General features: G+C 38.9%; 1 protein-coding gene across 3 annotated transcripts in view; it reads right to left on the minus strand.

The window, feature by feature from the left end:
• The window catches only part of ABCI11 (non-intrinsic ABC protein 14), a 148,270-nt gene that overhangs the window by 57,648 nt on the left and 66,458 nt on the right, over positions 1-24,164 (minus strand). For 2 of the 3 annotated variants that reach the window (XM_089412229.1, XM_089412227.1), the window contains exons 8-10: positions 21,111-21,225; positions 20,801-20,887; positions 20,578-20,626 (exon numbers count right to left, since the gene is read on the minus strand). In XM_089412229.1, coding sequence (XP_089268355.1) covers positions 20,578-20,626; positions 20,801-20,887; positions 21,111-21,225 — 251 coding nt within the window. The remainder of the gene's footprint in view (positions 1-20,577; positions 20,627-20,800; positions 20,888-21,110; positions 21,226-24,164) is intronic. The other variant, XM_089412228.1, reaches the window with a different exon arrangement.

Here is a 24,164-nt window from a genome sequence, read left to right on the forward strand (position 1 = left end):
GAACACTTTCAAGTGTCTTTGTCAGCCACTTTGGGGAACCTTTCTGAGATGGTCCAGGCTGCTCTATTGATTAAGTTGGGACTGAATCAAGATTGAGTCTCCCAATTCTATCAATTACATCACTTAAAGCATCATCCGTTGTTGGAGTTTCATGCAGGGGAGATTGTTCTTCAGAAGAAGATTCCACATGTTGTTCTAGTATAGGAATCCCCCCTTCAAGATGTGGAATCTGATTATCAAACTCTTGAAATGATTTCGGTTTTGTGAATCTATCCAAGCGATCAAGTTGCCGCTCAACAACACTGTCAGATTTGGATGATTCAAGAAAAATGACGTCTCTAGATACAGCAAACTTTTTATTTACTTCATCATAGAGACGGTATGCTTTAGATGTGTTCGAATACCCCAGGAAGATACACTTACGACTTCTAGCACCAAGTTTGTTTCTATGTACCTTTGGTATTAAAGCATAACAGGTGGAACCAAAGATCCTGAGATGTTTTACCGAAGGAACATGTCCATACCACAATTCATAAGGAGTCTTGTTTCTTATAGCACTAGATGGACATCTATTCTTTATATATGCAGCACATAGAACAGCATCAGCCCAAAACATTATCTTTACATTTTTGAAGAAAAGCATGGATCGTACCATATTCAAAATTGTTTTGTTCATTCTTTCAGCTACACCATTCTATTGAGGATTATAAGGCACAGTTGTTTGATGTTTAATCCCATGTTGGCGAAGATAGTGTTCAAATTCATTTGATGTATATTCTTTTCCATTATCAGTGCGAATAGACCCAATATGAGATTGTGCATCATTTTCAATCCACTTATGAAAATTCTTGAATGTTTGAAAAGCATCAGATTTGTTCTTCAATAAATAAACCCAACACATTCTGGTGTAATCATCAATAAATGTCATGATATATTTATTTCCATTTGCAGAAGGAACAGGCATTGGACCACATAAATCTGAATGAATGAGTTCAAGCTTCCTATGTGCTCTTGAATGTGAATCATGAAAAGACTGTTTGCTATGCTTTCCTAGAATGCAAGCATCACATTGCTTATGTTTTCTAGGAATTGTAGGCAAACCAGCAACACCATTTTTCTTCAACAAGCGGAGACTATCATAGTTTAAATGTCCAAATCTAGCATGCCATAATAAACTTGACGGAAGTGTACCTTCTTCATGATGAGAAATATATGAGAAATGTTGTGCATGAGCAGAGGTTCCTTGCAGTTTAAGAAGTCTTTCTTCTTCTATACCCCTCATGACAAGTGGGTGGTCAGATGCCTTTCTTACCTCAAGCTTTCCATCAAACATATGAATGGAGTGACCTTGCTGGCGGATGTGGACCAGGGACAGCAAGTTTCTCTTGAGCTGTGGGAGATATAGAACATGATCCAGAAGAAAGTCTGGAAGACCAGGCAGTTTAAGCCTGATTGTGCCAAGCCCTGATGGCTTGATTTTTGACTGATCTGCAAAGTATACTGCTCCATCAACATTGTCAGTGAAATCTTCAAAAAAATCTTTCCTATGAGTCATATGACAGGTTGCTCCTGAATCAAGCAACCAATCATTTTTCGAAGAAGCAAGTGAAGCATTAAACAAATCTTCATTTACTCCAATGTTACATTGTGCCTCAATATAGTGAGCGGATTCAGGTGCTTTACCTTTGTCTGTGTCATCAGTTTTACCTTTCTGCTGATTTCTTCTCTGCTCAATTTTGTCCCATGGTAGCTTGCATGTAGAAGCATCATGTGATCCATTTCGTTTGCAGCGAATGCAATGCAGATCTGCCTTTTCTGCTTGAGAATGTCTGCCCCCCCTGCCTCTGAAGTATCTTCCTCTTCCTCTTCGTCCACCTCTTCCTCTTGTAGAATCTTGAGCAGGATGCTTTTCTTTATGAGCAAGGCAAACAGTCTCTTCAGAAGATTCAGGGACTGTCTTCTTTCTAAAGGCTTTCTCTCTTTCAGCAAACTTTTTCACAAGAGACTCAAAGGTTATGTCTTTAAGATTTCCATTTGCTTGTAAAGACTCAAGATAATTGGAGTAGGTAGGATAGAGTGCTTTGAGAAAGGCAGTAAGAGAGATATCCAGCTCAACCTTAGTGGATTTAATATCATGCATTATAGACTTTATTTCAGATGCAAGAGCAGGAGGATCATTATTTTTCAGTTCAAGAGTGAAGAGTTTAATCATGAGCTGAACAACTTCAAGTGCAGAATGTGTATCATAGAGTTCTTTCAGCTTTTGTAAAGCTTCAAAGGCAGTGGAATAGGATGAAATATGACGACTTACTTCTTCATTTACAGATGCTGCGATCAATGCATAGGCTTTGCTGTTCTTGTTTTCCCAAATGACAAGTTCTTTATCTGATGTAGGCTGCACAGGGTCTTTGTCTTCTTCTCCGACACACACTCCTTTCCACAACTCATTGTAGATGAGGGTGTGTTTTACCATCCGAGACCATTCAGAATAGTTCTCCTTGCCAGTGAGAACTATTCCGACCATAGAGATGATTGAATGCATTCTGTAAAAAAAAAATATCTCTGCTGATAAAAAAAACTTCCTCACTTCAATATCACTTTAATGCTTTAACTTTTCAAAGCAGCATTATCATTCAAATGATAAAAAAACTGTGCAATATTACAACTGCTTTGAATGAACAAAACTGTGCAATATCATAGGCATTCAAATCAAAGGCTGATGATTTTAAATCCTTTCATCAGCATCTCCAAGTCTTAAAAACTATAATCCTCTGAAACAAATGATGTGTAGACAGGCTCGACCCCCTTAAACAATGTACATATATAAATGCTGCACACATTACAGGAGTTTTCAACGTTTCATAGATAAACCATGTCAATCGCTGCACATTACAATAATGTATGCACACATGTGCACATACTGTTCAATGTACCTACCTGTTTCAATACAACGCTCACTGCAATGCATATGTTGTCATATCGTCCATACGACGTATTTCAATGCAGGGTTCAACAATTTCATTCAATGCAGAGGCATTAGAGTTTTGACCAGCGTTCAGCACCACATTCAAGTAACTTGTTTTTAATTTCCTTTCGCAACCGGTGCGCCTGGTCACTACCACTGTGAAAACAAAATCTAATTTCAGAAATAACCAAGGCCAGATGCCTATTTCACATATTCAAAAGTACCGAAAATTATTTGGAATGCACAAATCCCAATTCCGCGCTAAAATCCACCATTAAAAGAAAACCCATTTCGGAAAAAACCAAACCAAACGCCCATTTCACAATCCAAATTCAAATGTTTCCTTCAAATTCAATTTGAACCAAAATCCATATAGGAATTTGTCGAATCAAAGTTTCACTTGAATCTCAACAGAAAACCAAATTCAGATAAAAATCACCCTTGGACATGGATCCAGGACATATGAGCGCAATTAAATTAAACACGGGATGTTTCAAGTGCCCAACTCAGACCATCCGTAAAGGCCACTGTGAAAATAAAACCCACTTCAGAACTCATAGAAAATCAAACGCTTATTTCAGGCCTGGACTAAAAACCACAGTAAAATTCAACAATATGGAGTACAACGGAAGCACGCTGGAGGTCCACGGAACTGATAGGTTTGATCAGACACAGCGCAAGTATGTTGTAGTTGGAGGAACGGGCAAATTCACATTTGCTCGCGGTTATGCAGTTGTTACCACTGAGTCCCTCTCTGGCCAGGACAGTGCATATTCAATATCAAAAAAAAACGCACATTCAACAGCGCATAACTATGGACAGTGCGCAGTCTCAGGACAGAGGCGCTCAGGACAGAGGGCGCAGAGAATCAACATCATTGAGACGCAGGACAGAGGCGCTCAGGACAGAGATAGGAGTTACAACTATTTTTAGAACCTGGGACCTGTGCTCTGATACCATGTCAGGCCAGGGTAACTCCAGAATGAGCAGAAGAAAGACTGATTGCATAATTCATTAGCTAACTATCATTTATATACATAAATGGGACGGATCAGTTCATCTTCTTGATGACTGTTCGCGTTCCAGTTCACCCATCCGTTGAGGATTAGGTGTCAACAGACACAACCCATCTGCGACTCAATATGATCTAGTAAACAAAGTGATTTGTAATAAAATAATTAAGCCAATTAGCTTAAATTATTCCCAAACCGCTTTTACATCAGACTCGACTAAAACACTAGAACTCACTTAATAATCCGACTATAAATTTCACCCTAGCTTTGGGGGTTTAAGCTAGAGGGAAAAAACTCTTATAATTAGCCGTGTTGAAAAACACAGGTAATCAGTGAGGTTAAACAACCTCCTAAGATGGAATTCGTCATCAAATTATAGGCTTACCTAGGTTGTTACATCGACTCAAGGTTTTACTAAGATCATTTACAATATATAACTTGTAGAATGGGATGACCATGATATGTGATTTGATCCTTGTTGAAAAAGTTGGTATTTCTGCTTCCCCGGAACTTTGACAATTTGAGTGCAACAGGTCCTTCGCTTCCATTTTGCAACACTGCCTCTATCAACGTACCAACTCCTTTAGGCCACTGAACTTGGCTCCCCAATCTAACCTCTAGCTAATCATAAGCAGTGTTCCACGGGGACGCGTCCCCCAGGGTTGGGTGCGCACACCCTCGCAACCCACGCACCCGGGACGGGGGGACATCTGGGGAAACGTTTCCGAGACGCAGGGGGGACTTTTCCCAATGTGGGGGACGCGACTCCCCAAAAGGGGGACGCCTGGGCGTCCCCCCTCAAAATGGGCTATGCGTCCCCCCTTAAATTTGCTTGTAAACAATGATTTATGACAGGGAAAACATAGTATTTGACCATATTTCCCTACTAATGCTATGCTATTCATGGTAATATTAAATTCTTAAAGTAAAAGTGACATTCTCCTTTATCTTTCATTTTCCTCATTTTACTTGAATTTTTAACATTACCATGAAATTACTCGGGATGTTTGAGAGTGGTTCTGACCTCATTGGATTTCATATGGAGAAAGTAGAATTTTAGATCTCACTCAAAATCCAACAGACTTAACAATTTTCCAGGAATTCGGGATTCGATGGAGTGCAATGTTTCCATTGCATTTTGTCATGTACAAGGGTATGGAATTAGTATTTAATCAAGAGCACCAAGCCCTCTGTATACTTTAGAGTGACTTTTACACTCATCACTCCATTGTTTTTTAGTTTTAGTTATATCAATTTACTATTCCAGTCTTTAGATTTCAGTATCTATTATAGTCTATTTTGCTTAGTACTAATTAGGTTCTAGAATGATAAATGATGAATTTTAATTTTAAATCAATTTAGAATCTAGAATGATGAATGATGAATTTAATTTTTAAATCAATGTAGATTCGAGAATGGTGAATAATGAATACTGAATATGGATCAGAGTATTTCATTATTGAATCTCGTGGTTTATGGATGAATCATGTATGTATTAGTAAGGATGATGAGTATGGATCAATGTATTTCATTATTTTGGGCTACAATCTACTCCTTTATGACGTCCTTCTTTAGTCCGTCAAAGATCAGACAATAAGCTCATCAACTCGGCCACTCCTAGCAACTCATTAGTCCTTCAATATACTGCACTTAGGGCTCCCTCGGTCCACTGTCTCACTGCCCTCCAACAGTCCACAAGTGTCCAATTGATCCGAATTGGATCATTACATTGTTTGTCATCCATCTTGATGCATTTGAGGTGGAAAAAGTGGAGAAATCAGCTCACAGGACCGTTTTTACCAACAAAACCCAGTTTAGCAAAACGGGGTCTGAAACCTTTTGGGAGCGTTTTGAGGCATCAGACGACATTTTTTGGGGGTAAAACTTTTGGCAATTCTTGAGATTGATGGATGGAGAGAAACCTACAATGGGATATATTTATGAGGGCATGGACAGAGCCAAAGAGGCCATCAAGACTTTCTATAAGGGAAATGAATCTAATGTGAAAATTCCTCGACAAGAATCCCTACTGCAGCAACTAATGATATTACTCCTATTTGTTAAATTCTTTTAAACAAATTACTTGCAGTTTCCTACGGGAAATATCATATTACATATACTGCAGCTTTCACTTAATTAAATTATATGTGGAAACAAGAGACTAAGCAAGAAAGAAAATACAACACAATTGACACCGTTATTTTTGGACAAATGTCCCCAAAAAAACCCAATGTAGGAAAACCAGTGCAGCAACTTTGAGGGTTTTATATTATTAAGCAATAGTTTCTGAATATAACTCTGGATGTTGTCCCAGCAATCCAGTTACAGAGAAATCCAACTAGCAGAGAAGAATTGTGAGATTACCTCACTCTACCCGGCGAATCTCAGTTGTTCCGGCCGCTGAATCAATTGTCCCCGGCTACAACTACACCACCCTTGCGCAGTAACTGCATGGGCTTGTGTGAAGCTCTCTGAGGCTCTGAGTCAGCTCAACTAGGAAACGTCTTGCCTTCTTGAGCAGTGTCCAACCCTCCTGGCTCAGAAATCTCAGCTCCTCTGCAAAACTCGGACTTCTGCGTGGGTGACTGAGCTGCCTCTGCATGAGCCCTTCTAGCTCAACGTCAAGCTCTACGTGGGCCCTTCTAGCTCAACGTCAACCCCTATGGTGTCTCTCTGCCTCTCTTTGTTGCATATCCTGGGCTCTGGAGAAGATACTCCAACCCAACTATCCCTGCCCCTCAACTGCAAGAAATCTCCTCGATCAGAACTTCCTCCTGAGAACTTCTCATTTCAGAAATTCGATCTCTTGATCTCTCGGTGTGTTTTCCAAATGACCCTCAAGCTCCCTTAAATCATCTTCTTGTTGACATTCAACGACCCAGATTAAAAGCTAATCAATGGCTAAGATCATTTTAGCTTGATCTTCGTCTTCTTCTAGAAGTTACACCCACAATTAGATTAATACCCATTAATATTTTTAATTTCGTAAGTTTAGACTTAGGGTCCCATTAAAAAATATTAATTATTTTAATAGAATCGGTTTTGGGTGGAATTTCCAAAAACGCTTTCTGGGTTCTTTGGAATACACGTGCCCAAGCCTCCCTACAAAATTTGACGCCTAGAGCACATCCGATGCTACCCCAAATCAACATCTAAATATCTCCCTTTATGGCAAATTATTGATTCCAGGTGGAACACACAACTACATTCACCATTGCATGCAGCAGGAGCATATCTCAATCCAAGCATATTCTATAATGAGGGGTCTAACATTCAAAGAGATCCTGAGGTGATGAGAGGTGTCATGATATACATTGAGAAGATGTTCTCGGATCAAGATATTCGAGACAAAATCAACATACAACGAGATATGTACAAGGAAGCATCTGGCATGTTTGGATTCAGCTCAAGCCAACATCTCAAGGACAAGAAAATGCCTTGTAAGTGCAAATTGCTAGAACTTAGCTTGTAATTTTGTTAATTCTTTCTTATATGTTTGGCATTGCAAACTAATAATCTTTGTTGTTATTTTTTTACAACTCATTGGTGGATAGATTGTGGCATTGAGACACCACAATTACAAGAATTCGCCATCAGAGTTTTGAGTCAACCCTGCAGTGCTTCTTCTATGAGCGCAATTGGTCAGTGTTTGAGCACATCCACAGAAAAAAGAGAAACAAGTTGGAGCATGAGAGGTTGGAGAAGTTGGTTTTCATCTACTACAACCTTCAAATCCTCACAAAACAACTGCAGCCAAAGGATACATATCCAATTTTATTGGATACTATTGATTTAGAGTTTGATTGGGTTGTGGAGGAGGGGTACCCTGATTTGAGTTGGCTTGATGAAGAGACTGAGGATCTCTCTAATTTGCCATCTCAAATGGAGACTCCAAATACACTTGCCTCACATTTGCTTCAACCTTCCAATGTTGGCACTAGCTCCATGAGAGCTTATTGTAGGCGTAGTCGTCCATGAGTGATGAGACTCAAAATTGTTATGAGACAATCATTTATCATTTATGACATGTATTTGAATTTTGAACTTGCTGCCATTTTTTACTTATTCAGTATCTAAATGTTTTGCTTACAAAAATCGAATATGTTATGTTGTACTTTTATAGATATGAGATGATGTTATGAATTATTGCATATGTTGTGGTTTTCATAACTTATAAGGATTGGAATGGTCATTAGTTTCTTTTTTGTGCTTAAAATTTACCATATTTTAAGTTTTTTCTATATTTTGCAGAGTCCTATACAAGTCTTATTTGTTCCTGAATCTTATACGAGTCGACGAGTCAATACCCAAACGAGTCTTATACAAGTACGAGTCGTGCAACATTGGTTGAAACATTCAATGACAATCTAATAAGAAGAAGAATTTGAAAGGGTTTTCCCCCTTGTGGGGTTTTGCCCTGGTCTCCGACCAATCCCGGTGTCTCTATGTGTGAATGTTTTTCTTCTATTGTTCCTTTATGTTCCACTGCATTGTTGATGATTACATAATTGCATATGTTGTTGAATAATGTTATAATGTTGTGGGGTGAATTCAATTTGTAAATGATGAAATGCAATTATCTAAAGCAAAGAACAATATAGCCCTAAGAAAAATTAACATTCTCTTGAAGAGTCTTCACATTTATGGATTGGGATTTATCCCTAGAAAAGTCTTCAAAAGGAACAACGGCTTTGTCCCTTCATGGAGTCGCCATGTGAGAAAAATTATGCAATAAAACACACACAAATTTGTCATCTTCCAATTTATCATAAGAATGCACTTTATCCCTAACAACAGTGCCAAAATGTTATAAATCAAATTGTGCGTAATGATAAAAGCCCTAATCCACAGTCTACAAATCAAGAGCAACTATTAGGATAGTCACCACTGTCACCTCAACAATCTATCCTCTTCACTTTAGCCTGAATCTCCTCTAGCTCAAGGGGATTATCCCTATTAGAATTACTAAGACCAACTGATGAGGCACGAGATGAATTTGAGAGTAGCCTCAATAAAACAAAATTAGGGGCTTCGTGGTTTCGAAATAAGTGATGGAAGTAAGGGTTTTGAAATAAGTGATAGAAGTAGAGATCAGTGCCAAATCCCCAAGGATAATGGAGTCAAGGTGAATCAAATGGCAATGAGACCCAAAAGAAACCCTACAAACAGTTGGCTTATTTCCATCAATTAGGTTTTTGAGACTAGAACCCAACAAAAGAGTAATCCCTCACCTAATCAAGATCAACAATGAATTCAAGGACTACAAGAATGAAAACCCCATGAAGAGACCTTCACCAACAAGATTAACCATGCTTCAATGAATTTATTTAATACTTCTTGCTAGGAATCCAAAAGAAAAATATAGAAAGTTTCACCAAATCAACAAAGGAAGAAGGAAGGAGAAAAATCATAGAACATCTCCCTTCCAAGTGGTAAATTAGCCCTCAAATGGATCAATCATGAAGGCTTGTAGAAGACTAAACAATAACCAAGAAAGGGAAGCTTCAAGAACTAACAACAATCATCCACAAAGCCATGTAACAAGACACGTCCAAACAAGGCTCATGTTCCATATCCTACATGCCAAACACCAATACGTGAGGGCATGTGTCTTGTTCATAGGACATATGTCAAACACGTGCCCTTAGTGTATCCCACTTAAAAGAGGCCTACAACCCATAAAAACATGTCTCCCTTTGATTTGAGCTCATTTCACTCAACAGGTTGGAGGTGTGAGACATTTTGGAGTGCAACCAAGGGTTACTGTGAAATGTTAGAAGGGATTCCAAGTGTTGGGAAACTAGATTCCAAGTCTTGAGTAAGTGGATTTTAGTTTCCAATTAAATATATATATATATATTTGTCCATATTTCATTTTTGTATGTGTAACTCAATAATTTGTTATAATTCAATATATATATATATATATATATATATATAATATGTCCTCTATGTCATGTTTCTAGGGTTGTCATGTCTCAAGTAAGACACTTGTATTTTTGTTTCCTCTACGTCCTATTTCCATGGTCATTGTGTCTCATGTCAAACACTAGTATTTGCGTGTCTTCTATGTCCCATGTCATCATGTGATGTGACTTGGCCACAAAAAAGAACCCTTTACACCATAAATGCTCCAATAAAGTTATGGCAATTAAGCTCCGACTCCCGAGTAAAAGCTCTAAAAATCCAAACATGAGTGATAATGAAGAAGTGCATCTCTTTATATACTGAAGCTTAAATTCCATTACAATAAAATAATATCATCTCATATGATTCCTTAGATCTAAGCATAAGAAAAGTAAAATGTACTTCTCCTACAACTAACTAATCTAGAACAATACAAAATAAAGGTGGTCAAGGACTCAAGCCACATGTACAATCATCTAAGTGAAAAAAACAAAAACAAAAAGCAAGAAAGAGAAAAATCCCATCTAAAAGAGAAAGAATTAGTCTCCTGATATAGCAAATCTCACACTTCTCAAGATAAATTCCTAAAGCTCAAGTTTGAGACCCTATGTAACCAAGAGGGGGGCACTGTCACCTTACCAACACTCTTCTCACTTTTGACTCTCCTCTAGCTCAAGGTGGGTTTCTCCCTAAGATAGGATTGCTTTGGTTTTTAGGGCTTTGAATGTAATTTCTAGATGTGAGTTCAAAGGGTACAATTGTTGATCGGAAGGCTTAGGTCAACCAACATAAGCTCAAGAAAGGTTCACAATCAATAGATTACAAGGTGATTTTGAAGATTAAAAAAACCCCAACAACATTATTTAAAGGACTTTTAAAAGGGAAAAGCCAATGGGAGATTGTCAATATATTTTTGAGGCATATTGAGTTACACAATCAACACACTTTAAGAGAAATTGGAGTGGATTTAGGTTCAAAGACTAAGGGAGACCCAATGAAGACAATGAGATAATCCCAACAATTACTTCGGTGAATAATTAACAACCATTATCCATCAACTTATACAGGATAAAGAAAGTTAACTTCCTCAATTTTGCATGCATTCCACAAAATTCACCAATAATCATCCATCAAAGTTGAACGATCCACACCAATAAAGCCTCTCCATAAGGCCGCTCAACTCATCCATCCATGGCCAATTTATACAAAGAAAAAGAATCGCAGAAATTTCAAACTTGCTAAGGGAGTTCTCCCACAACCCAACCATGAGAAAATGATAGGAATAACATCTCTATTTATGGAGGAAATGCTCAACTTCCTTTACATTAAAATATCAATTTCATAGGCTAAAAGTCCCTAATCTAGCATATAAAGTGGCAAAAGACCCCCCTCTATGATTAATTAATCAAAAATACAAAAAATAGGAGGCTATTTAAGCCACATGTACAATTTTACATCAAAAACCCCCTCAAAGAAGGACACCTTTATCAGAGAAAGGCTTCTGCTCGTAGCATCCATACTCTAAAGGCCCTTCAGCATTGAATTATGCTACAAGGAAAAAAACAAGCCAATTCTTCCTACACACATGAATGTAAGGGCTCCAAGTGGGAGTTCCATCCTCCATGTCATCAATAACAATTCGAAATCCTCCTATAAAGATGAATGTAAGGGATTCAAAGAGGGCATGTTCAACATTCAAAAAGGATCTCCAAACTTCAAAGGGCTTGTCCACCTCCACATTGTTGATTTCTAGTAGCATCGAATGTACTCTAAGTCTCAAATTTTGCAGGGAGACTTAGACACATGCATTCTCAAATACCCAGAAATTGTTTTGGGAAATTCCACCCAGAAACAGTTTTATTAAAATAATTAATTATTTTTAATGGGACCCTAAGTCTAAACTTTGGAAATTAAATACTTAATGGGGTATTAATCTAAACTATACGTGAAACTTCTACAAGAAGGCGGAGATCAAGTCAATATGATCCTAGCCATTGATTAGAATCTAATCTGAGTTGTTGATTAATCGACGAGATGATTATAAGAGGAGACTTGATGGGCACTTGGAGAACACACTAGAGGCAGATACTCAATTACCCGAGTAAGATCGATTTTCTCACTAGTCGAAGTTCGGCAAGAGAAAATCGAACCAAAGGGAGACTTGCAGGTGAGAAAGGGAGAGAGGGCATCAACATCATTCGAGAGTGCAAGACAGCAAGACGCAGAGCAGAGACAAGTTGACACAAAAAGAGGCAGCACAAACGCAGGTTGACACAGGGACTGCGTGGGCAGCTAGACGTTGGGCCAGTGTGGGAAAAATTGACGCAGAGGGACGCAGAAGGATTTAGAGGAAGGAGGGGTACTTCACCTAGATCAAAAATTTGTCTGGAAGCGTCTGTAAATTTTTCTCTCTTGTTTTGCTGGTTGTAATTTGTACAAGAGATTTTGCTGAAGAATAATAAAGAAACCCTCCTCTGCTGGACCGGTTTTCCCACATTAGGTTTTTCAAGGACAATTGTCCAAAAATAACTGTGTCATTGTGATTGTATTTGTGCCAGTATTTTTCCTTGCATTTACTTTCTGCAATATTTTAATTGTGAAAGCTGCAGTAGAATATATTTCGATATTTTCCGTAAGAACATTGTGAATAACTTATTTCTGAGATAATAAGTAGAAGAAATAATATTAATCACTGCAGTAAGATTTCTATTTAGAAATTTTCACATGGTATAGGTAAAGCAGAAGAAAGAAGTCGGAAGACCCAGCGTTGAAGGAAGAAAGGAATTCGAAATTCCTGCAGGGACAGTAATTCGAATTTCCAAGGGGTTACGCAGATCAAGCAAAGAGGATTAGGTTTCATGGTAAAACTCTCTCTCAGCCCCAAAAAGGATCTAAGTTTAGGACTGGAAGGGGGTAGAATTCAAGTAGAGAGTGAGTAGACAGAGGGGTAAGTCTTCCTAGTCGAAATCTGTCAGCAACAGAGGGAACAACGCAGTAGAAGATTCAGCGAGAGGGGTTGTATCAGGTGGGACACAATTTTTCCTACAGTAGTTGTTGGGGCAGGATAGCGTCAGAAATTGGCACAAGATGGATACTCAAAGTGTCTCAGAGTTGTCTACTAGATTAGAAGAAGAATTCGCATGCCTAGCAAATTCAGCATTAGCAGATGTTTGGTACATTGATAGCGGGGCTTCAGCTCATATGATGGGAGTACGAGAACATTTCTCAAGCTATCAAGAAAAACAAATGGACTTCCAAATTACTATGGGAAACAGAACAAAATGTACTCCAGTAGGGAGAGGCACCATAGCATTTCAGACGAAACAAGGGACCAGCATCCGAGCCACCAATGTTCTGCATGTGCCAGGATTAGGAATGAACTTGATTTCAGTGTCCCAATTACAAGACAAGGGATACGATGTATACTTCATGGGAAAGAAAGTATACATCAAGAATCCAAGCTGGAAGAAGAAATGGAAAATTGGGATTCGAAGCAACAAATTGTATAGGTTGCAGCTTGAGTCACCAATGCAACTGATAGGCAGCAACTATAATGGTGAGAAGGAATGAAATGAATTATGGCACAGGCGAATGGGACACTTACACCATGGAGCACTGAGGATGCTTAGAGAGACTGTTACAGGAGTACCAACCCTTAGTAGTGAGCATGATGACTTATGTCGAGGATGTGTGCTAGGAAAGTACACTAAAGCAAATTTTTCCAGAAGTAACAATAGGGCAGAATGTGTATTGGGATTGATACACTCAGATATCTACGGTCCAATGTCCACAAGAGCTCTTAGTGGTGGTGAATACTTTGTCACTTTTATTGATGATCACTCTAGAAAAACCCTTGGTCCAATCTAGTTGCCCAGTCCAATTTCCTTGTTTCTTGGTCAAATATAATCGTTGAATGATCTACTCTCTCTATTTAACCTGCAGCCATGATCTGGTTCTTTAACTTGTCCTGACGATGAACCACACTTGTTGGTTCGAAACACGTCGACAAATGAATTATGATGTGATTTTCGCTGAAAACTCTTCTCAATAAACTTGATATGATTCACAAAAGCCTAAATTCAACAAACCTAGATCTATTTCTTAAAGACCAAGGATGAGATCTTTGATCGGTTTAGAGAGTTTAAGGTTCTTGTTGAAAATATGAAAGGGAAAAAGCTAAAGGTATTGCGTTCAAATAATTGTGGAGAATATACGGACAGAGACTTCACAGATTTTTGCGCAAAGGAGGGCATCAAAAGAGAGTGGACAGCTGCATATAATCCGGAACAAAATGGAATAGCAAAAAGGAAAAAGAGAACTATTGTTGGGGTAGCCAAAGCTATGTTGTATGGTCAGGATCTACCTAAGTATTTATGGGTAGAAGCTTGCAACACAGCAGTGTATATCCAAAATAGAACTCCTCATAAAGCATTAGGGAAGAAAACGCCCGAAGGGGTCTTCACAGGGAAGAAGTCAGATGTTAGTCATCTCAGGATATTCGGAAGTGTAGCATACTATCACACCAGACGAGAAATGCAATAAACTAGATCAGACTGCAGAAAAGGGGTATCTCATAGGATACAGCAAGACCTCAAAAGCATACAAAATCTACATTCCTAGCAGCAGGAAGACTGTAGTGAGACCGGATGCAAAGTTCATGGAGGATAGAGCTTTCAGGAACTCTCGTGAGATGCCAACAAAAGATCAGTCAGGAGATGTTCCACTAGTCTAGGACCAGCAGGGGCAGCAAGGAGGATAGGCAAGAGGACAAACACATGGATCAAGTACAGTGACCAGTACCAGTATCTCCTCAGAAGGAGGAAATCCAGATAGTTCTCAGCAGATGGAACAACAGGATCAAGAGGAGGAGTCGGTTGAGCCTCCCACCACTAGTGGTAGAACTAGTAGAGAAGTACGGCAGACACTGAGGGACGTAGAGGAGTTTGTTGGAGCTCCTGGAACCAAGCAAAGGCAACGTAGACAACCTGACAGATACCAGGAGCTCATGTTGATGAACCCTCTAGCTTTCAAGAAGTTGTTCAAAACCAAGTATGAGTGGATGCCATGGTAGAAGAGTACAACTCTATCATGACGAATGATGTCTGGGAAGTAGTACCTAGACCAAAAGAGAGATCAGTTGTAGGATCAAGATGGATCTACAAGATCAAGTATGTTGCAGATGGCAGTATAGAGAAGTACAAGGCTAGGTTCATGGCAAAGGGGTACGCTCAGAAAGAAGGAATAGATTATGAAGAGACCTTCGCCCCAGTTGCCCGTTACACCTCTATCAAATATGTTATATCCCTAGCAGCTCAAATGGGACGGTAGATTCACCAGATGGATGTCAAGACAACATTCTTGAATGGGGTGATAGAAGAGGAGGTGTATATAGAACAGCCTGAAGGCTTAGAAACTCATGAGAAGAGAACTCATGTCTGCAGATTAAAGAAAACCCTGTATGGGCTCAAGCAAGCACCTAGAGCATTGGTATGGTCGAATTGATAGTTACTTGCAGCAGTTGGGATTTGTCAAAAGTGATGTTGATCCCAATCTCTACTATTTGATGGTAGAGAATGAGCCACTTATTCTGGTATTATATGTGGATGATTTGTTTTTAACAGGATCATCCAGGCTCATATAGGATTGTAAGAAGAATCTTGAAGCTGAATTCGACATGAAGGATATGGGGTTGATGCATTATTTTCTGGGATTGGAAGTTTGGCAGAAGAATGGGGAGATCTTCCTTGGGCAAGGAAGATATGCTACAGAGATTCTGAAGAGATTCAAAATGCAGGATTGTCGACCCATGGCTACTCCCATGATCACCAACTAGAAGAAAATAGATGCATCAAGAGACAAGGAAGTTGACCCCACCTTGTACAAACAGCTCATTGGGTCGCTTATGTATCTGGTCAACGCTAGGCCAGACATTTGCTTTGCTACAAACACTCTTAGTCAGTTCATGGTAGAACCAAAAAGGGTGCATTGGGCAACTGCTAGACACATTCTTAGATATGTGCATGGAACAGTCGGATATGGGTTGAAATACTCCCAAGGGGAGGACATCAGATTGAATGGGTTCACGGATGCAGATTGGGCAGGTAGTTCAGTAGACCGAAAAAGTACCTCGGGGTACTGCTTCAGTGTTGGATCAGGGATGATATCTTGGTGCAACAGGAAGCAGAAGTTGGTAGCTTTGAGCTCAGCAGAAGCAGAATATATGGCAGCTAGCACAGCTACGTGCGAAGCTATATGGCTTAGAAAACTGCTTGTGAGCTTGTTCAGAAAAAGGATGGAAGCGACCAGGGTGTACTGTGATAATCATAGTTGTATCAAACTCTCTGAGAATCCAGTATTTCATGATAAGTAAAAACACATTGATATCAGATGTCACTTTATCAGAGACTGTGTTCAGCGTGGGGCAGTACAGCTACAGTATGTCCCCACAGGAGATCAGGTAGCAGACATACTCACAAAGGCTCTAGGAAGAGCTAAGTTCATTCAGTTTAGAGAACAAATGGGTATGGTAGAGAATCCATTTCAGTAGCAAAAACAGGTGACTTCTCATTTACAGTGACAAAGGGAGTTGCAGTATGGATGCAGTGTTGACAAGTGGCAGGGTCAACAGCAGTACAGATGCAACATTTGCGCAGTAGTTGGTGGACAAGATGTCAGACATCAGCTAGCGCAGAGGGAGATGTTACAGAACAGGGTGATGCTTCAGCAGGTTGCATTACTAGAGCACATTCCTCGCTAAGAAGGAGTGTTGATTTCTAGTAGCATTGGATGTGCTCTAAGTCTCAAATTTTGCAGGGATGCTTAGACACATGCATTTTCTAATACCCAGAAATCGTTTTGGGAAATTCCACCTAGAAACAGTTTTATTAAAATAATTAATTATTTTTAATGGGACCCGAAGTCTAAACTTAGGAAATTAAAATAATTAATGGGTATTAATCTAAAATGTGCGTGAAACTTCTAGAAGAAGGCGGATATCAAGTCAATATGATCCTAGCCATTGATTAGAATCTAATCTGGGTCATTGATTGATCAACAAGAGGATTATAAGAGGAGACTTGATGGGCACTTGGAGAACACACCAGAGGTAGATGCTCAGTTACCCGAGTAAGATCAATTTTCTCACTAGTCGAAGTTCGGCAAGAGAAAATTGAATCAAAGGGAGAGTTGCAGGTGAGAAAGGGAGAGAGGGCATCAGCATCATTCGAGAGTGCAAGACAGCAAGATGCAGAAAGAGGCAGCGCAGAGGCGGGTTGACACAGGGACTGCGTGGGCAGCTAGACGTCAGGCGAGTGTGGGAAAAATTGACGTAGAGGGATGCAGAAGGATTCAGAGGAAGGAGGGATACTTCCCCTAGATCATACGTTTGTTTGGAAGTGTCTGTAAATTTTTCTCACTCCTGTTTTGTTGGTTGTAATTTGTACAAGAGATTTTGCTGAAGAATAATAAAGAAACCCTCATCTGTTGCACCGGTTTTCCCACATTGGGTTTTTCAACGGACAATTGTCCAGAAATAACTATCATTGTGATTGTATTTGTGTCAGTGTTTTTCCTTGCATTTACTTTCTGCTATTTTAATTGTGAAGGCTGCAATAGAATATATTTCGATATTTGTCGTAAGAACACAGTGAATAACTTATTTCTGAGATAATAAGTAGAAGAAATAATATTAATCACTGCAGTAAGATTTCTATCTAGAAATTTTCACACACATGCGAGTATATGGACCTCCAAAGGAACAATTTGGGCCTCGAAAGTGGAAAAGAAAGCCTTTCAAAGAGGTTGGCTTGTCTACATGAATATTAGAGTTCAACACTTGTAACAGTCGAGCTCAGCGCTCAATATAGGTAAGCCCTAATTGAAATTTTCGATAGGATTTGGGTATATATACATATAAGGAATAATTTGTTCCAATGTTCACTATTTCCCTTATGTAAACTTGCTTTGTAATTTCGGCCTAGACTTGTTCTCCAAGGATATCATTGACTATGAACATATAAACACCAAGGTCAGAGGCATCTTATAATTCTGTAAAATTATTTCTCCTACTGAAAAACATGACTAAAACCAAATCAACCATACTCATGTCCTTGTGATCCACTTCAACAAGTTTCTTCATGAAGTTGGCAGAGGCACAACTCCTCTAATTCTCATACAATTTTCCAAGATCAAAACTCTCCTGAAGGCGTTGTGGGTGGTTGCATTATAGTTTTAACCCTTTCCTTCTTGTCACTGACCCTTATCTTTATGGAAAATTTGCAAAAGAGCTCACAAGGTTCATAATAGTCTGCATGCTAGCTTGAAATGAACCCAATAGTGATCAAGGAAATCAAGAAAGCTTTGGCTACAAGTTTTCAAAGGATCAACAACGACATTAATGTGCATGCTGACATCCTCCTGTTTCAATGTACCATCATCTCTCAAATAGAGTTGCTACAAGTTGCATTCCAAAGTTTCCAGAGGCTTCAAATTACCATTGACAATCTCCAAATTGAAGTGTCCAATCTATAATGTAAATGATCCTTGGTCAATTAAACCATCAAACCATGCCTAGACTAAAACCCCATACAAAATAATGGGTATCATGTCAAAGATGCCATGTTAGCCTCCAAAGGCCCCCAAAGTGTGTCGATGATCAACTACCTCCTCCAAATGTTCAAGTCAACCCCTTTAATTTTCCTCCAAGGTGGACATATCAGCCTCAAGGTAAAAACATCCTCAAAATGATGAAATAAAACCCTCCAAATGGGGCAGCTCCTCAAACAATGTTAATAAACCCTCAAAATATGTCTCCAAGGCATGACCATGTCCATAGCTCAAGTCAAAACACCTCCATGAAGCATGAAAGGGTCCCTCCAAGTAAAAAAAAAAAATGGGTCATAAAACCCTCCAACAACTAGAGTGGCATCCAAATGAGTGGTGATGTCCCTCAAATTAACTGTAGAATAGCTCAAAAGAGGACAATATAGGAGAATGCTCTAAGATCCTCAATGTGGCATGTCTAAAGGGGACCCATGCAAGTGAAAATAGCCCAACTGTGCCTCGGAGGGTGTGACCAATGCCTTGATATACATGAACTGCATTGAGAAACATAAATATGTCCAAACATCTGCATGAAGCCAATGCCGCCCTCAAACCCTAGGGTGCTCCATCAGTAAGATTATACATCATCCCATCACATGACAAACAAATCTTGTTGATTTGGGATAGCATCAGATGTGCTCTAGCCACGAAAATTGGTGGAGAGGCTAAAGCACATGAGATCTCCAATACCCAGAAATGATTTGGGCAGATTCTAAACAATTTGGGAGATATTAAAATAAATAATATTTTTAATGGAGTCCCTAAGTCTAAACTTAGGGAAAATAAAATATTAATGTGAATTAATATAAAACTGAGTTAGAATGGTCCAAAAGTCATGGATCAAACCAAATCTAATCTCAGCCGTTGAATTGTCAACGAGAAAAGTATAAGAGGAGGCTTGAGGGTCACTTGGAGAACACACCGAGTTGATCAAGATTTCGATTTTCTGGGGCAGGGTTTGCTAAGAAAGTCGAAAGAGTGATCAGAGATTACAGCCGAGGGGCAGTGAATACAGAAGCAGAGAGGCAGAGATAGTACCAGGAGGATCAACGCAAAAGCAGGAGAGAGGGACGCAGAGCCAGCCAGAGGTTCACGCAGAGCCAGCCAGGGCTCACGCAAAGGCAACCAGGAGCTGCGCAGTGCCTCAGAGAGCCAGCGTGGGTGACGCAGAGACTCTAAGGGCTGACGCAAGGCCTCTAGAGGCTGACGTAGGGCAAGCCAAGGTGATGTTGGGCCAGAAAGGGCTGACACAGTCCCTAGAGGCTGACGCTGGGGTTTTTGTGGGGCAGATTGGAGCTGAGAGTTGTCGGAGTGTTTATCCGGGGTTTCAGCCGGAATCTCTGTTTCCGAGTAGAGAGGTACTACTGCCGAGATTATTCTCTATTGGGTGAGCTGGTTTTGGCACCTAGATTGTATTCAGAAACTGCATAATAATAAAACCCTCAGATAGTTGCACCAGTTTTCCCGCATTGGGTTTTTCTAGGGACATTGGTCCAAAAACAGCGGTGTCACTTGTGTGCTTGCTTTTGTTTCCTTCAGTTGATGATCTGTAATGTGTTGAGCATGTACTTGTATTTATTTTCAGTGTTTACATGGTAAATAGCTTGTTAATTAATCAAAAGAAATAGGAAGAAATAAATCAAAAAAGTACATGAAGGGTTTCTGACAGTTAGACTTAGAAATTCCAACAAATCTGCCATCAATGTGCATGAAGAAAACTAGGTATCTCAGTTGTCCAAAGCTCAAAAAATGCAAGGGCTGGTGAAGAGATTCACTAGGGTTACCCCTTGTCAAAGAGAGGGTTAACATGCAGTATTGAACTTTAAAGCTTTCTAGAATTTTCATGAAAAATTTGTCAGACTATAATTTTGTCAACTTAAAAAAAACTAATAATTCTCCACCATATGAAACACAGCTCCCATCATTATCTAAGTGAACAAAGAGCAGCAAAGAGAGACCTGTTCATAACTCAGCATGCATTTTATGCTTCTTCTAACCATAAGACAACGCTACTTTTAAACTTTAAAACAACTTATAGAGCACAAAATTACAGGTATACTCAAAATATATTCAAAAGGTTAGGGGCACTACCAAGACCTGCAAGAGGCTCATCTAACAACAAGATGTCTGGCATGCGTACCTGTGAATAATTGGGCAATATATTTATAAATAAAATGATGCTCAATCTTTTGAACAAAAAGCATTATATCTGTCGCATTAAAAGAGTAAAGCATTTTTAAGTGTGATATAAGTTCTGTACATTTAACTTTTGAAAATAGTTATTTGCAGAAGACAATTCAAGAACAGAACTTACAAGCTGAACTGCCAGTGCAAGACGACGCTTGAAACCGTCACTTAAAGAGCGTGGATTAAGATCAAAGGAGATCCCACTCAGTCCAACCTATTACACATTGATCAATAGAATCTATCTAGTTCCGTGAGTAGTATATGGAAAGTAGCTATTCAGTTATATTTCAACAACTCAAAGAACAAGTAACCTTCATAACAGTCATCCTTAACAGTGCTATTCAATACACAAACAATATACCAAAAAAAAGCAAGGAGATGACAAAGATTCCAATGAGATAAAAATAAGAACAAAGAATTTAACAAAGGTTCCATACAGCTCGAATAGCTGACTCAAGCCTCATTGCTAGTTTTTGCCTTAAGAGTTGGTCTTCCAATTGCCTTGGCCATCCAAAAGTGAGCTCCTCCAACACAGTATCAGCCAAAAAGAACCTAACATAAAACACACCCTATGCTAGTTCAGCATGTGCATTTACACTGTAGCTCTTGCTCACTATAGATTACAACTACAATGTCAGTCAAACAAGGCATTGTTGTAACCCTTTAGGTCGATCAAACAAAGCAAAGCCCAAATAAATTTTAAATTTTGAAATAACAATAAGCTTAGCATGTTCAAGAAGGGTAACAAACCATAAGCCTTAAAATAACTCTGCATCACCATGTAACATATAAATGATAATGTTATTCCATACATGCAAAAAAAATTAACCATGCTGATCCTTTTATGAAGGGTATAAGTTCAGTCTAACTATTGTATAAAGAATTCTTAGGGACTAGATAAGGTATAAGTTTAGCATAACCATTATAGAACATTGCATTGGTATAGTTTGTTAGAACATCAGAATAGTGAGCATTCACCATATCATTCACATGTGAAGAGAATAGTTTTGTATTAGTCATCACACTATTCAAGTATAAGCAAGCTGCGTGATCCTTACCATTTTTCATTAGAAGACCTTATGCAATACCTCCACTCTAATGTATACTTACCCAACCATTGCATAACATTATTTTAGTGAATGCTTCATGTTGCTACTAGTTATCTTATGCTACTTTAATTTATACCTACTAAACTACCATTTTCTTGTTTATAATTTCTCAAATTGGCAACATTAAGAATGTTGGACATGAGTCGTACAAAAATCACTGAAAATACAATGCCGACACCTACATGTTGAACATCTAGGTCAACTTCTGCTCGTTTACCATGTGTTTGACAAATTTATACCATCGCTTACATTTTTAACAAATGTGTCATTTCAATTCTACTTGTCTTTTGTATACCTATTAAATGTGTCGTTCAGGATTAAATGTTGTGACGTCATCTTAGTTGCAACAATGCCAAGATTGTTGAGAAATGTAACTAGTTTCGGTCTTCATAGTTGTTGTACTCATTTCAATATGTATCCTATGTAACAAACAAGAGAAGAGAAGAAAAAAATATTATTATTAAAGCATGGGTTTCATGCTCATTATTGATGGTCTTTCAGGTAAAAGCATGTTCTTCGTGCTTCTAGGGTTTGTTAGGTATTAGGATTTATTGTCATGAGTCAAAAGAGTCAACATCATGTTTATAAGACCCTTCTGGGCAAAATGTAATTGTAAAAAGAATTATTTTTTAGTCTAGAAAGTCCTGGAAACTCCAAAAGTACAAGTCAGCCCTAACAATTACAAGTCATCCTAAAGGAGGGAATTTGACCCCTTGAGAAGGCTAAATAAAGGAGCAGTTCGACCTCATTTAGCACTCACTCAATAAGTTCGATCTATCATCAAAGAGTTTGATTTGAACCTAGGAGAAGCAGAAAATAAGAGCGAAGAACTAGGAAAAGAAATAAGGACAAAATATATTGTTTTTGGGCTCTATCTCTCTCACACATGCAAAGTTCTAGTGTTTCTAGTGTTGCAAAAGGTGGTCCAAGTTGTAGGAGGACGAGGTGCAAAATCTTGTAGCTGGAAGGAGTAAAGCCCTATCTTGACCTCGTTGACCTTGGGAGAGTTGTCTTGCTCTAGGTAGGTCTCAGGAAGACGCTGAATTAGGGTTTCCACAGAGACTACAAGGCCGAAATAACAAGATCAAAGTAGCAGTACAAGTTGCAATATTGAAGCTGACAAGTCAAAGTTGCAGGTTGAAGTTGGTTGGTGCGGAATCAGGGAAAGACTTGTTGGAGGGCTGACATGGTACTTGGAGAAGGACTTAGTCTAGGGTTTGAATCTTTGTATCTCATTTGAAGCAGATTCTAAGAAGAGGAGTTTCTGGGTTTTCCCCTGGGAGGGGTTTTGCACTGGCTGAGAGCCTAATATTTGTGTCCTCTATTGTTGTTGTCATTGTTCTTGATATTGTTTGATGAAAATGTCTAACTAAAGAACATAAAGAAGATAATTAAGATTCACAAGCAAATATCAAGGTTAAGGAAAATAAGATTAATAGTTGCCACTTTCTATTTTCCAACATGGTATCAAAGCTAAGGTGAACAAGGAAGGAAGTTGAAAGGACACTAGTTACTTGTCAAAGAGGAGGAAGAAGGAAGCTCTTCAAAGAGAAATTGATTACCAAAATGGATCATTTGAGAAAGGACTCAAGGAAGAGGGTTTCTACATTAAAGTGGACCAAGTTTACATCAAGCTCGCATCAAAGGAAGATCTGAGAGAAAGACTCCATGAAGAGTATTGATCTCTCTTTGGAAAAAGATCTATTTGGAAGGCATCTTTGAAGGATGCATCAAGGGACTTCGGAAGCTGCTATCAAGGACACTTCAAAGATATCGAAGGCATCATCAAGAAGAATCTTGATCTCAAGTAAGTATCATATTATTACATCATGTTTAAATCTTCAAGTCAAATAGGTTCTTTCTGCAAGGAGAGCAATAAGCTCATTGGGGCATCAAACTATCTAACATGGAAGAAAAGAATTGACTTGATACTTATAGAACAAGAAGTAATGGAATATGTCACTGGGGAAATCATTGAACCAAGCAAAGACAAGACACAAGAACTAGCAAAGAATAAGAAAGGGGAGGTAAGGGTTGAAAGGATCATAGTTGAATCAATCAAGGGTTCTCTTGTTCCATTTGTTGCAAACTTGAAAACTTCCAAGGCTATGTCTGACAAGCTAGTGAATTTGTACTTTGTAAGTACACTAGGACTGTTGACCACTGGAGTGGCACCTGTAGATATTTTGAAGGCTCCATGCCCACAGATGTATCAAAGGATGCTTGTACCATCAGATATCATCATACCACCAAAGATTTTCAACTCTACTTATTCTCATTTTCTTCTTCAGTCCTCAGATTCCGCAGCCCTATGGGGATATTGTACAAATGCCACTAACATGATGAATAAAGCCATGTAACAGGTCTAGGGTGTTGAGGCTC

Source organism: Pinus tabuliformis, chromosome 3_1 (genome assembly GCF_031772625.1).
Source record: "Pinus tabuliformis cultivar Carrire ecotype Pingquan chromosome 3_1, CPIR1, whole genome shotgun sequence".
NCBI classification, from domain to species: domain Eukaryota; kingdom Viridiplantae; phylum Streptophyta; class Pinopsida; order Pinales; family Pinaceae; genus Pinus; species Pinus tabuliformis.